Source organism: Syngnathoides biaculeatus, chromosome 8 (genome assembly GCF_019802595.1).
Source record: "Syngnathoides biaculeatus isolate LvHL_M chromosome 8, ASM1980259v1, whole genome shotgun sequence".
Lineage (NCBI taxonomy): Eukaryota > Metazoa > Chordata > Actinopteri > Syngnathiformes > Syngnathidae > Syngnathoides > Syngnathoides biaculeatus.
This window is the reverse complement of record NC_084647.1, coordinates 9,458,889-9,473,719: the sequence shown is the minus strand read 5'-3', so window position 1 is coordinate 9,473,719 and position 14,831 is coordinate 9,458,889. Positions and strand designations below refer to the sequence as shown.

At 52.6% G+C, this 14,831-nt stretch overlaps 1 protein-coding gene and 1 pseudogene across 1 annotated transcript; both read left to right on the top strand.

Moving 5' to 3' along the window:
- The first annotated feature begins 261 nt into the window (after nt 1-261).
- LOC133504840 (flotillin-2a-like) lies at nt 262-8,643 on the top strand (annotated as a pseudogene).
- A 190-nt stretch (nt 8,644-8,833) lies between these two features.
- LOC133504837 (protein FAM222B-like) lies at nt 8,834-14,829 on the top strand. Its single transcript, XM_061827499.1, has 3 exons — nt 8,834-8,997; nt 11,198-11,288; nt 11,373-14,829. Exons 2-3 carry the CDS (start codon nt 11,267-11,269, stop codon nt 12,902-12,904), a joined length of 1,554 nt encoding a protein of 517 aa, XP_061683483.1. The 5' UTR covers nt 8,834-8,997; nt 11,198-11,266; the 3' UTR covers nt 12,905-14,829.
- The last annotated feature ends 2 nt before the right edge of the window (nt 14,830-14,831 follow it).

Below are 14,831 nucleotides of genomic sequence, written 5' to 3'. Positions count from 1 at the left end.
AGATTCGGGCAACTTAAGTTCATCTAAAAACGAAAGACTAAAGATTTTTGTCAACATGTTTACAGATGTTGGGGTTTGCACATTCTTATTCTGAATTTCACAACACGACGGGCACATTTCTGAATTTAAGCAACGCAACACCAAAAAGTAAGTTTCTTTCGGCTTGTGCCTTTAGGGGTCGCCACAGCGTGTCATCTGAGATGAACGCACACGTAGGTGTTTGGCACAATTTTTACGCCGGATGCCCTTCCTGACGCAACCCTTCTCGGGGAGTGGAGGCCCCAGTACCAACATTTCTGGCAAAGAAAAAAAAAAAAAAAAAAGTGAATAAGATCTGATAGGCGGCCCAGCGCCCACCATAATGTGTGAATACAGAAATGTACACAAATTGTCTGTTTAAAACTCGTACCCAATTTAAACCAGTGGGAGTTACGTCACACGCGGGGGTAAATAAGAGGCTTCCATCGTTCTAAGCGTGACATAGATAAGACACCAGTTGAAGCTCAGACGGGAGAGTCAAACGTCGAATGCGCATTCCGTGTGAGTGGGGGCAACAAAACGGGGATGCAGTACGTTGGGCTTCATACGCTTGGAAATTGAGACTAACTTGTGTTATTTGTTGTCCATTAATAGCACATGTGTTGGGGTTAACAAAAAGAAAACGAAAATCGGTCGAGAAATGTGGACGTTATGACATAATCTCAACGTTCGTTCATTCCCATCGACGGGACGTTTGCCACCACTAATATGGCCGCCACGCAACCCCCCTAACGTGGATTAGGGTCAGGCAACAACTGACTGGGGTACCTTTTGTCGTCATCGCGATGACAGGACATCTCTACTACATCTGACTAACTAAAGCTTGTTAGTCGTGCCGCAATTGGCCAAGTGGTCGTCTGTCTTTTCTATTAATCGCGTGGACAAATAACGTTTCGTTGTGCTAGTGCGGAGGTTTTTTTTTTTTTTTTTTTTCTCTCTATTAATAGTTTTCTTGTCGGCGGGCAGGTGGCGAAGATGGGCAACTGTTTGACGGTTGGCCCGAACGAAGCCCTGGTGGTTTCTGGTAAGAAGCCTTGCTTGCTTTTGGGTCCCCGGGTACCCCCCGCACCTCAACTTGGGTTTGCTGCTTGCAAATTGCAGCTAAAAACAAGCGAGGTGCGTCACGTCACCTCTGATTGAAACGTTTGTCGCATATCGGCGTCCATTCTAGTCCTCATTAGCCCCCCCCCCCCCCAAGTTCTCATTCAAATCATTAGTATCATGAGTGAAGTTGTGAGTCGGGCGTAATTATTTTTTCTTTTTTTTTTTTTCTACTTTCTTGGAAAATGTCAAATTGCTAAAGACTCCGAAAAATTCATCCATCCAATTTCTGGATCGGCGTTGCGGAGCCCATCCCAGCTATCTTCGGCTGAGAGGCGGGCTACGCCCCGAACTGGTCGCTAGCCGACCGCAGGGCCCAAATAAACGAACGACTCGACGCGCTCGCATTCACACCTATGGGCAATTTGGAGTCTTCAATTCACCCGGTTTGCATGTTTTGAGGATGTGGGAGGAAAGCCACAACAGGCACGGGGAGAACATGCAAAGTCCACAATGGCGGGCCGGGATTTTAACCTGCAGCCGCTGAACAGTGAGGCAGACGTGCTAACCAGTTGGTCGTCCGAACGGCAAGGACGAAATAGTCCTGAAAACAAAGCAGATCTGCCTGGCAGTTCAGAGGTGGTGGGTTCGAATCCGGGCTCGCACCCTCCCTCGTGTCAAAGAGCAGGATGCCACAGTAGGTTCATTCAAGGCGACCAAAGTGACTGTAGGTGCAAACGCTCATTGCAGTATTCGTCCCGTGCGGTAGCCCAGAGACCAGTCCGCGGCGTTCCCTTCCCCGCTTGGCCCAAAGTCATCCGGGACGGGCTCCGAAAGCCGCCCGTCAGGAGGAGGAGAGCAAATAATTCCAAAATGAGGCACAGGGCCATTTCAAATTCAAACAATAAATCTTATATTGGAAAGGCTTGTTTGTCTTTGGCGTTAAACGTGCCGTTCATTTTTTCCCTGGCTTCATCCTGCCCCCCCAAAAATCCCACCAAATAATACCAAAGACTTTGGAATGACGACGTTTGGATTGGATTTGGGTCTTTGTGAAATGTTGCTGAACTACTTGTTGAATTGAGATTGTAAAATGCCGCAACAAGTTGCTGGGTTGACAAATTAGCCAACGCGAGCCCGCCGACGTTGGAGTCCTCTTCCAAATCAGTTTTTCATCACCGAGCCCCAAATCTGGTTAAACGGGGTTTTCGGCGGACGCTGTCGCCGTGGGCCATCCCGCCGCAGCGAGGAGAGCGACTGATTCGTGTGGTGGTTTTGTTTTAGGCGGCTGCTGCGGATCCGATTCCAAGACGCTGGTCCTGGGCTTGGTGGCTCCTCTCCGACACGCAAAGGTGAACCCCGAAAAGGCCTTAGGCAAGACGCTAGTATCGGGAGGAAGGAAGGGGGGGGGGGGGGGAAGCAAACTTCAAGGGGGAGCAAAAAGCTTCCTTGATTTGCTTTTCCAGCCTTGAAATCTGAAGCGGGCCAACGCTGACAGTTATTGAATTTGTTGTCATGGAGATTTCCCGCACGTGTGCGTGCAGAATCACGCTGGAGATTATGACGCTGAAGCCGCGCTGCGAGGACGTGGAGACGGCGGAAGGCGTGGCCATAACGGTCACGGGCGTGGCTCAGGTAGAAAACCAATCACTCATTGGTCAATGTGCTGCTCGTCGACCGATCTTAGTCGGGGGAGCGCACGTTTGCCCACTTTTGCGCGCGCGTGCGTTGCGTGTTAGTCCCAAGGAAGGAACACACATTTGAACGTTTCCATCTCGGAGACGAGAGCCGAGGCTTAAGGAGAAGTCGCCGAACGTTTCCAACACTCCGGGAAGCACTCGGGCGTGCGTCCTGACTCGCTGCGCGTGCGTGCGTGCAGGTGAAGCTGATGACGGAGTCGGACTTCCTGGCGCTGGCGTGCGAGCACTTCCTGGGCAAGTCGGTGACGGAGATCAAAGCGGTGGTTCCGCAGACCCTCGAGGGACACCTGCGCTCCATCTTAGGTCCTGACTACGTCAACATTCCATCATTTCTATCCCGGCTTTCCCTAACATTCCATCATTTGCCAGGAAAAAAACGCATCCGAATCCAACTTGGCTCGGCTCTTCCGGGCCGTACTTGATTGCAAATGATTGTTCGCCTGAGCCCGATTGAATGTTCAGCTTTTCCAGGGAAGCCAAAATGTTCCCTTTTGATCATTCCAAAAGGAAAGAAGGCGTTTTCATGAATTTCACTTTGGCGTTAGCTATTATCCGCCCCCCAAATTCCTCCCCACGATCTCCTTCTGAAGTGACGCCGGTGTTTGCGGCGCACACGTAGGGACGCTGACGATGGAGCAGATCTACCGGGATCGAGACCAGTTTGCCAAACGGGTGCGGGAGGTGGCGGCGCCCGACGTGGGTCGCATGGGCGTCGAGATTCTTAGCTTCACCATCAAGGTGGGAAGCCACGACCTTCCGTCGGCGGCGCAGGCGCGGCGCTCACGTTTCGATCTCGCAGGACGTGTACGACAAGCTGGACTACTTGAGCTCGCTGGGCAAGTCCCAAATGGCCGCCGTCCGACGGGACGCGGACGTCGGCGTGGCGGAAGCCGAGCGGGATGCCGGGATACGGGTAAGAGGGCGCCAAACGCTAGCGTAGTGGAAAGTTCCGTACACTTGCTAACGATCGGCATCGACGGACACAGTTTTTGTTTTGCAACCTTTGAAGCGACGCATGCTGAACACCAACGGTGGGGCAACACAAGGACAGACAATATAACAATACCCACAGGCATATATTCTTCATACCCCATGACAAATGATTATTACGGGTTTACTGTCTACTCTTCATTTTGGTCGTCCGGCGCACTACTGCCTCCCGGTGGCCAGTGCGAGCGCACCAGAAGGAGCAATGGACCGAATTGAATTGAATTGAATTGAATTGAAGCGTGCAATCGACACGGTCGCTGACGGCGTCCCGGTACACGCGCCTGACTTCGGAGATCGATTCCCACTCGGCGACGGTGTCGAAACGGCGACCGGTTCAGGGTGCGGTTAGCCGGGAGAGGCTCCGACCCTTGTGAGGATAAGTGGCTTGGAAAATATAACATTCAATCATGATTGTTTGAATTATTAACAGTGATTTTATAAAAAGCAAAATTATTGAGAGCCCTTTTTTGTATTGTATCGGGGTGTGAGACTGGAACATATTATCGCCAAGAGTTTTTTTTTTTTGTTTTGTTTTTTTTTGGGCGACACTCCTTTCGCCAAATCAACGTGAATGAAAGTTTCCGCGGACGGACGCTGCGGCGATCCCAATAACGCGTCCGTCCCGCCTGTCAGGAAGGAGATGATGGACGTCAAGTTCCGGGCAGACGCCAAGATGGCCGACTCCAAGCGTGAACTGGAGCCGCAGAAAGCGGACTTCAACCGGGAGGTCAACACCGAGGTCGGCAAAAACCCGGGCGTGCGCTTGTCGTGGCGAGTGATCAGTAATACAAGTGGAAATGTCGTAATCCGCGCAAGCGGTGGGTGCACGCGTTGATGAAGGAATGACTCCCTGCGTCCTTCCCTCCATTTAAAATTGAAAGGAAAGTTTTGGGCCTTCACAAATTCATGCCCACTTGAATGATTCGTTTCAAATGCCGGTACTGCAAATGTACTTTTGGCTCCTTGCTTTGTCGACTTTTTCAACATCTGCAGACAATTATGATTTGAATAAATGTTTCACCAATTCCAATGGAGATTTGAGCAAACGGCCGCAGTGCAACAGAGTCAAACAATTTAAGGGGGTCTCAATTCTCTCGGTACGCAACGCCCAAACGGTGTACAGTCCTGCGGAGGTCCATATACTACTACGACTACTACTACTACTACGAGGAGGAGGAGGAGGAGGAGGAGTCCCTACTAACCGACGCCCCTGGTATTAAAAAAAAAAAAAAAAACCCTTGTAACGATGACAACTTCTGTCTTGTCTGAAAGTGGCCAACTGTGCACATCTTCTTATTTGGCTGACGAGGGAAGCCAAGATTTAGTTTGAAAGTCAGGCCGACGCTTTTGTTTGTACGTTGTCAGAAAGCTCAGGCCCAGCTGGCGTACGAGCTGCAGGCGGCCAAGGAGCAGCAGAAGATCCGCTGGGAGGAGCTGGAGATCCTGGTGGTGCGGCGGCGCAAGCAGATCGCCGTCCAGGAGAAGGAAGTCGTGCGCGCGGACAAGGAGCTCGTCGCCACCGTCAAGCGGCCCGCCGAGGCCCGAGCCTTCCAGATGCTGCGGCTGGCCCGAGGGCACAAGTGAGAAACGCTCGGGGCCGGTCTCGTCCGCTTTTAGGGCCATTGAAACGTCACGTCACGCCGCGTGGGCCCCAACGAGCTTCTCGCCGGATATTTCAAATCGAGCGGCCGACTTTGCTTTTTGGGAACTCGACTTGTAGACGGCCGCCGTTCAAATGATTTCTCCAGTCGCCCGTCGGCTCCGCTCAAATAAACGAGTCGGTAATGGCGACCGACGTGGCCGCTCGCCTTTTCTCGCCCGTCTTCAGGAAGGAGCGCGTGCTGGCGGCGCAGGCCGAGGCGGAGAAGATCAGGAAGATCGGCGAGGCGGAGGCGTCGCGCGTGCGGGCCGTGGGCGCGGCCGAGGCCGAGAGGATGAGGCTGAAGGCCGAGGCCTACCGGCGCTACGGCGCCGAGACCGCGCTGGTCCTCCGGGCCCTGCCCCGGGTAACGACGCCCGTCTCCCGACTCGGCGCGGACGGGGAGTGACCCGACCCGACCCGACTCGACCCGCTCCCGCAGATCCGTTGGCCAAGACCGGCGAGATCGTCATCCTGGCCGGGGACGCCGGCCGCCGGGTCCACCGACTCCCGGCTGGACTTCCCGTTCCGGTCGGCGCGCTCGCCGACGTCAACTTGACCCAGGTGCCGCAGACCTTTCCTTGCGCTTTCCCAAAAGTTCGGGAGACCGGACGCGTCTTTTTCCGGCTGTCCGCGAAGGTCACGCGCGCCGTCGCCCGCAATCCCGAGTCAGCCGCGCTGCGCTTTAGCTTCGCGCTTTGCCTGATTTTCGCAACTCTGAGGACGGGTTGAGCGTTTCGTGACGCGTGCGTATCGGCCGATCGTCTTTGCACCGCCGCGCCGACGTTGACGAATCGAATTCATTCTCGGTGACACGACGGTGCTCGTGTGGGCCGCTCCGCGTAATTTCCCGATACGAGGACGTTCGTCCGTCGGTCAGAACTTGCTTCATCTTGATCCCGTTTTCAAAAGGTTCAACTCATCGGAAACTGACAGCACATCACAGTGTTGAGCATTTTCCATGAATAACTCCCGTTATTAGCGAATGTTGCACTCAGAACATCCATGAAAAAACAAACAAACAAATCAATAAGAGCCAAGAATGGATATGATAGTCGGGGATAAATCTAGCACGACACAAAGAGGCATTTGTAGCCGATAAAACCGGCGGCAGTCGCAACGAAAGCCACAGCAAGTGTGAGCCAGCGGCCGCCTGTTGCGTGCCTCTCGTCTTCTTCGCGTTTTCATGCTCAGTAGCGCGATGCGTGTGTACTTGCGCCACACCGACAGTAAAGTCTTGGATACATGGGGGGGGGGGGGGGGGCTTGCGCGATCCCCATGTCACGTGACGACAAATGGCGACACGCACAAGCACTGAGACGCCGTGCCAAGGGGAAAAGTTCGGAGAGTCAACCCGTTTGCAAGTTCCCAATTGAAACGAAAATTATACTTCACACATAATTGAAGTGTGTGTGTGTGTGTGTGGGAGGGGGGCGGGGCAATCTGCCTGCCTCCGACTACCCATGATGCATTTGGTCAGTAAGATGCCAATCCTTTTGCTATCCAGCTCGTGAATGTGGCATTTGCTGAGGTTCCGTGTGCGGATGGTGACCTCAAGTGGACAAATAAAATACCTGCAACACTGGAAAGGATCACTGATAGGCGTCGCAGCGCATCCACACAACTTTGAAATACAGGAATAGAATAAGGAAACAGTAGTAGGATTTGGTCGCCACTTCTCTGATTTCGTTTTTGTGGTCGGCGGCGTAGCTGGACGGAGACGGAAGCCATCTTCGCCTACGGAGGGCCGCGTTATTGCCGTCGATGATTTCGGTCGAGCGCCTTTTGTCACGGCGAGGGGCGTCTTGACGCCGCTATCTGCTGCTCGCAGATTCTGCCGCTGCAGAAGACGACCGAGACGAGCGCGTGAACGGCGCAGGCAGGTCGGCCCAAAACGGGTTTGGAGCTCCTCTGGCGGTCGGGCGGAACGGCGCCGCTCCGAGTTCCCCGCGATCGTCAGCAGCGCTGTCATCTTCTTCACTTTGGCTGGTTTGGTGTGGGAATTTCTCCCTGTCCGGCCTTGCAGTTGCAGTTGTGTGGGAATGTGGATCGGGTTTAGCGATTGCACTCCACTGGGGCACTGTGACGCATTGCACTAACACAGAAAAATGACTTTCAGACGGAGTTTGGAATTGGAACTTGAAAATATGTTTGGCTCAAGTCGAGCAACACGTGACAACATGAAGGACTAAGTGCCCGTTGTTTTCATTTTGTACAGAAATCCCTGTACTTAAAATAATGCAGCTGAAGCACTGTGACTTTGTCATGACGTGTTAGCGACGACGTCGCCAACCTCACCCGAATCGTCTTTTGTGACACATCCACCGATTCCAAATCCCTTTGTAAGGCGAGACGTCTTCCTTGTTTTATTGCGCGTTTCATACGTGCGATACGCTAGATATCATCGATAGCGCTTCCAAACAGCAAACACATTTCAGAAGAAAAGTATGTAAAAATGACTCAACCCCGTACAGTGCACGGAAGACACGTTCCACTGAAACATTTTTGTGCATTTTCTGCTTTGTTCTTTTGTGATTTGACAAATGACTGTTACGATTGTTGATGTACCGTACGACTTTGTCGAAAAGATTGTTTTTGCGACGACATCATCATCGCGCTGACGAGAAAAGGTCACGCGAGCCGAGTCCGTTGTCAGGGAAACGCTGACGGTCACGTGATCCCGGTTCGTCACTGTCCTTGACAGCCGCTGCTAACGTTGTCCTCAATCCATATACTGTACAGTGTCACACATCGCTCTCGTTGCGAAGCAAGGATCTTGTACTGTACTGTACACACACACACACACAAAAATGGCTCCCTCGAGATGTGAATCATCGCTGGCATCAGGACGAAACCGTTCGTGTCCGAATTTGGTCGATTTCAAATTCTGTGACAAATTGCACTTTGACTTTTACAAATGATTTACTCCTATGAATGATCAAAGTTGGCTTGCTGTCTTTGAAGTTTCCAAACGAAGGTGACGTTTTTGAGTTTTACAATTCTGCTGTCGCCAGCCATACAATTTATTGGTGTCAGATTATTATCTCCAAAAAAGGGAAACGTGTTTTTCTATTGACCGGTTCAGGGTGTACCCCGGCTCTTACGCAGTCAGCTGGGATGGGATCCAGCACGACCGCGACCCGCGTGAGGATAGGCTGTAAGAAAACTGGATGGATGCATGCATGCATGCATCATCCCAGAGAGACCTTTTTGCTTTAATAGCGACGCTGATTAGTTCTCGTGGAATTTCTACGAGTTGAGGTACGGATCCTGTCGTGTACGGTGTAGTATGATTAAAAATAATTGGAGATCATTTGGGGTTTTTTATTTTTAAATTTTAATTTTCATAATACCATCGACGTTTTTTTTGCTTTCAGGCGTACATTGCGGCGACCCTACTAATTTTTCTCAGGCGTTCTCCGCGGACGCCTAGCCGCCTGTTAGCTTAGGGGGGGGGGGGGTCCTCCGTGCTAGCAGGCTAGCAGCGTTGACTTTTGTCGCCGATTCGCTCCAACGTGCAAATGTGCTCTCGTCGTCCCTCTTGAAAAATGACGCCGAAGCTGTCACGTCGCTAGTCAACCGAGCAGCGTAAGTACTTGACGCGCTTTGCGGATGGAACTCTTGGACGTCTCGAGCCAATGGCTAGCACTAGCTTAGCTCCAGCACACAGACGCGAACGACAAACGTCACTTAAGCGTCCCGTTCTGCCCAATTATGGAACGATGGTCATCGCTGTGGATAGAACCACATCTTTCACTTTGTTTTGGACATTCTTACTAGTAATTGTGACCGTCAAGTCGATTTTGTATGACAAATCTCATTGGAGAAATGACATTTTCACAAATGTCGATCAACAATTTGGAAAAATGATTGATTTCTTTTTGAAAATAATCAAGTAATATATTGGGTGTATTAGGCAAGCTGGATTTCATGTGTTGTGTGTCCTGATTTTCTGTAATGATGGTGACTTTTTGCTTGTTTGTATTCCACCCCATACTAAAACGTTAGAAGAAGACAAAAATTCATCATCATCGTCTGATGACTTGTCAAAGGCCACACGATCCAACTCTTACAAAGACGTCCATTATGTATTTCTATTCTATGACTTCCTTGTCGCATGTGATGTCATTTGATTTTTTTTTTTTTAAAGGCCTCTGAAGGAGAACTTTGTTGAGAGGGAGAAAAAAAAAAACAGGAATGGGGGCACACATTAAAAGTTAGTAGATGAGGGTTCAATGTTTGTTTTAATGCCAAAATTATCCACGGATAAATTGAAAACTGTGATGGAATTCTTCTCTATGGCTCAGACGTTCCAGCGAGCCCGTCTGGAAAAGTGACAGCCGATCAGCGTTTGTCACGTTTTCTGTGCTTCCTGTTCTGACCCGAACGGAGAACGTCCACGAGCTGGCTTGTTGTGGAAAACAATTGTATGAATTAATTCATAATAATCGTCATTAAATGACCCCACGGGAGGTTAAAGAATGCAAGAAATTTGTTTGCATTTTCTCATCGTTGTTACAGTCTGGGGCACAACATGTCGCCATCTTGGTCTCGCTTGACAGATGACGTCACGGGGCGGGGGCGAGGACTTTTCTTCCGGGTCTGGCTGTGAAAGCTGCCACGTATCCAGATAATGCGTGGATTTCAAACATTTTTTTGAATTGATGTCCAAAATCGACGTAATAATAACACTCCTTCAGATCGGAGGCTTTATTGTACGTCGAGACATTTGAGACAAAGTCCTCCTCGAAAGGGTCTTCATATTCTGGCGGCGTAAAATGCGGGCGCTGCAGAGCGAGAACCGTGGAGCTCAGCTCTTGCGATTGGTCCGTTTAGTCACATGACTAAAGGTACTCCGGTTGCTCCCGGCCGGCTCTCCGTGCCACCTTCGCCGTCGCCTTCTCGATCAATTTTGCAGCGTAATTAAACGGATCCTTTGGTGGCTCAGTCACAATTGTTTTAGGCGGACACCTTTCCACGGTCGCCGTTGTTGTTGCTTTGTTCCTTGTCACGAAAAGGAAAGTAAAAGCGGCGACCAGAAATGACCAAAATGTGCTGAGGAAACACGTCCTCGCCAAGTCCAGCTGTAGCGCCACCTCTGACTCGGAGAGGAACTGCAGCGCATTTTCAAAACCGAGCGCACGGGTTGAGGTCGAGTATGAAAATGTCGCTGAGCCGCAGCGACCTCAGCGCAGTCGCCGTCCGCGCAAGTTGAATGGAGGCCTCATAGTTGTGACTGCCGCCGCTTTGCCTTTAAGCTCTGGCGCAACTCGGGCGCATTCTTTGAAAATGTCCAGCAGTACTTCTCCGAGTCAGAGGTGACGAGTGACGCCAGGCTAAAGAAATGTATGTAAATACAATTCTCAAAAGAAATGTCACCTGTCATTAAGACAAGCAACTTTCTTTGGGCTTGTCCCGTTAGGGGTCGCCACAGCTCATATTTGTTTGGCACAGTTTTTACGCCGGGCGGCCTTCCTGACCTGACGCGACCCCTCTCGGGGAGCGGAGCCCCCATTGAGAAGCGAACTCACCACCCCTGCTTTACCAAACCGACGCTCTAACCACAGAGCTAACTAATAGCAAACTCATAATTTTGGTGATCCTGATTTGACTTCAGACAAAAAAAAATGAAACGTGGATGTACGTTTGTGGCTTCAACTGTACAGCAACTGCTGTCTTATCTACTTTTCGTGGCGTACTTGTTGTTATGGTGTGAGATTTTCCAATTTGACGTAACGTTTGGAAATCTGAGCTGCGTGTTGTTGACGTCGTCATTGTCCATTTGCAGGCAAGGAGACCGTCACCGGCGACTCGCCGATGACAAAACGTTGACGCGGCGCTTCTCCCGCGCACGCCGATGAACGGCGGACTGGAGAAATGTAAGCGCGCCGACCTTCCACGACATCCTTCCTTCCTGCCTGCCGGGCGTGGCGCCAACGCGTGTGTTTTGACCCGTCTTTCAGGGGGCTTCGGATCCGCCGGCTGCCCCGAGCCCGCAAAGTTGGACGCTTATGCCGAGAAAGTCGCCGGTCACCCGCTCAGCATCGGCGTCGATATTCCGGAGAGGAACCGGTTTCACCGGACTGTTAACGGCCCGAACAGCGCCTCCGACGGCCACCGACGGCCTCCCGATCTCGCGCCCGTCGGACCGAGCGGAAGCCCGTCGGCCGCCCTTCCCGGGCCCGCCGGGCGGTTGCTCTCGAGCTGCAACCGCCAACCCCGCACACCCGCCATGAACCGGTACGCTGGCCACAAGGAGATCCCTTTTCCCCTGACGGAGTCGCGCCAGTCCCACAGGCTGCCGCCGCCGCCGCCGCCGCACCAGAGACTCGCTCACGACCCGTCGCAGCGGCATCAGAGTATGGCGCCGCCCGATGTCTCTCGCGTGCACGTGCTGAAGCATCGGGCGCCGCCCGCATCTCAAAGCCTACTGGGCGCCGCCCCTCCGGACCTGTGCCGTATGCCTGAAACGAGTCTGCAGTCACACGGCCAAAGGCTCGCCGCCTCACCGGTCCTTCCCCAGGCCCTCGGCGGACTTCATCCGGCGCACCCCCAGGCCCCGGGCAGCGTAGCCGGCACGTACCAATCACCCCACACCCAGACTCCAGAAGCCACGTACGGCGGCCTCCAGCAGGCTCCCCCGGGCGCTTACGGAGCTCGCAAGCTCCCAGACTCGGACGCGCCTCCAAATGTAACGGTATCTACCTCCACCATCCCGTTGTCCTTGGCGGCCAGCTTGCAACATCGGGGGAGCGACTTGAGCAGCATCGTGCACCAAATAAATCAAATATGTCAGGCCCGCGCCGGGGCAGGCACCACCTCGGTCTGCGAGGGCCAGATCGCCAACCCGAGCCCCATCAGCAGGAACCTGCTCATCAACGCCAGCTCCAGGGTGTCCGCGCCTCTCGCGGGGCCGGGTCCCGGCGCCGCGCCGCCCGACCGACCCCTAGTGCCGTCCGCCGCCGCTATGCGTTCGCAGCGCTGTCCGTCGGTCGCTAACGGAGTTGCCGCTTTTCCCGCGGATGCTGCCCACGTTCATCGGCAGCCCGTCTGGACCCGGCATCAGCTGAGCCACCTGCAGCTGCCCCCCGAGGGGTCGCCCCCGTGCAAGAACCCCCGCTCGGACCTCGCGGCGGAGTGCGCCTTCCCCGCCCGGAATCTCGGCTACCTCTGCAAGCTGGCCCGACCGGATCCGCCCGCAGCGCCGCCCCCCGTCGCCCCACCCGGGCTTCGCGCCGACGGAAACTATGCGCAGCCGCCGTGGGGCAGAACCGAGGTCCTCGAGGGTTTCCAGGCGGGTCGCGTCATAGGAGCCAAGTTCCGACCGGGCAAAGAAAGTCTTCCTGGACCTCCTGAGATGGCGTACGACGTGGACTTCCTGGGGGCACGGGAGTTTGCGCCGGGCGGTTTTCGGGAGCCCGACGCGGGCTCCTCGGACAGGTCGTCCGTGGCCCCGTCTCAGGACAGCGTTCGTGCTCTTCATCCCGCGTACTGATAAACGCAGCGGCGGTAACCGGGCGAACGTTTTCTCAGGTCTTGCATGCGCGTGTGGAAATTTTGTAACTTTGAATCTTTTTCCAGAGCGGAAGGTTCAATGTCGCGTCCGACTGCCGCCATCTTGTGATAAGAGTGAGAAATGGTTGAAGGGCGGCCATCTTGGACATTTCGATTCACGGCGGCGCGGTGGGCGGAGTCTCACGCTGACACTTGGACGTTTGAGGTCAGGGAACTTGGAACGTCCCTGCTGAGGTCACGTGACGGGAACCGAAGGAGCAATATCCTGTTCCAGCTTACTGAGCTCAGGTGTTCCGTGCAGCAAATGTGTTTTTTCATTTTATCTTGAGCCTCTCGCGGCTCTTTTGTCGACGTCACTCGTGGCTCGCTAATGAGCTCCGGATTTCGACATCCTGCTTTGGCTGAGCTTAAGTGCTACTCTGCTTTTCTGTGGATGAAGATGATTTTTGTCATCCTCTGTGAAAGCAGCCGAAGTAGCTTTGTGTTTTTTTTTTTTTTTTTTTTTTTGTCAAGTTAAGACATTTGCAAACAGCTGCTTTTATTTTGGAAAAGGATTTTTTTTGACAGATGTCCTCAAATGAAATTATCAATTTGAAATAATGCGATGATTCTAAATTAGTGATGAACATTTATCAAATTCTTCTTGTAATCCAAATAATGCTTGACAGCTTCATCAAACATTAAAACAATCGTGACTTGGGAGACGCAGAAAGGACGTGCAGAGCGAGGCCAAGTAAGAAAGGAGACTTACCCGAGCGAGCCCGTCCTGAGACTTTGCCGTACGCCGTCTTGTAATTTGCACCCTTAATGCAGGCGCGTCGACCGCGCGGGTTTCTTTCGGGACGTCACCTGTTACAGATGTGGACGCCGAGCTGTTATTAAAATTGATATCTTCTGCTTGGGTTCAAACAGATCCAACAACAAAAAAGGGAAATGAAAGGCAAACCCCATCAGATTTAATGGGCAAATATGTAACAACGCACAAGGAATTTGTCTGACGCGTGACATTAAAAGCAGACGCGCGCAAGTGTGCAGCCTTCACTTCCCGTTCGCTCACAACACGGGATTGGCCAGCCGAGCCGCCGCAAAAAGTACCTTGAATGGCAGCGGGAAGGAAATCCGGGCTTTTCGCCGCTCCGGAAAACCTCGTGGCCTAGATGTGCCGTGGACCGCTTTGAAAGTGTTCGGTCCAGCGCTGCGCAACCCCCGAAAACGCCTGTGTGGGATTATTGTTGTGTTGCGCCACCGTTTCATTGGAATGCATTTCAACTATCCATGCTAACCGTTAGCATGTCAACGGTGTTTTCTGGTAGTTAGCTCGTCTGTGGCATTTTCCACGATGTTAGCATTTAACTCGCAGGCTGTCTGTCCGATTGTTTTAAATTTCAGATTTAATCATCTGTTTTATGTTCAATGTGACAATAAACCTAAGATGCGGTGAGGCAAAAAAAAAAAAAAAATAGCTAGCTTGTTTTCCGCGCAGCTGTCGACCATGTGTAGAGTTTGCGTGTTCTCCCCGTGCCCGCGTGGCTTCTCTCCGGGCACTCCGTTTTCCTCCCACATCACGAAAACATGCAGGGTCGCTTCATTGAAGACTCGAAGTGGGTGCGGACGGTTGTTAGTTTTATGTGCCCTGCGATTGGCCGGCGACCAGTTCGGGGTGTAACTGTAGCTGGGATAGGCTACGCAGCTCCCGCGGTCCTCGTGAGGATAAGCGGTTCAGAAAATGAATGCAACTTGTGGTCTCCCCCCGTTTGCACTCGCCTGTTAAAGCAGAGCAATCTGCCGAACGTAAGCCGGGGGTCCACTCGGATGTCGGGTTTGCGGCGCTGGATGGGTTTTCTTGCAATTCGATAGGCTGGAAAATCTTCCCGAGTGCAAGTTGAGCACGAAAGGCCTTCAAATAG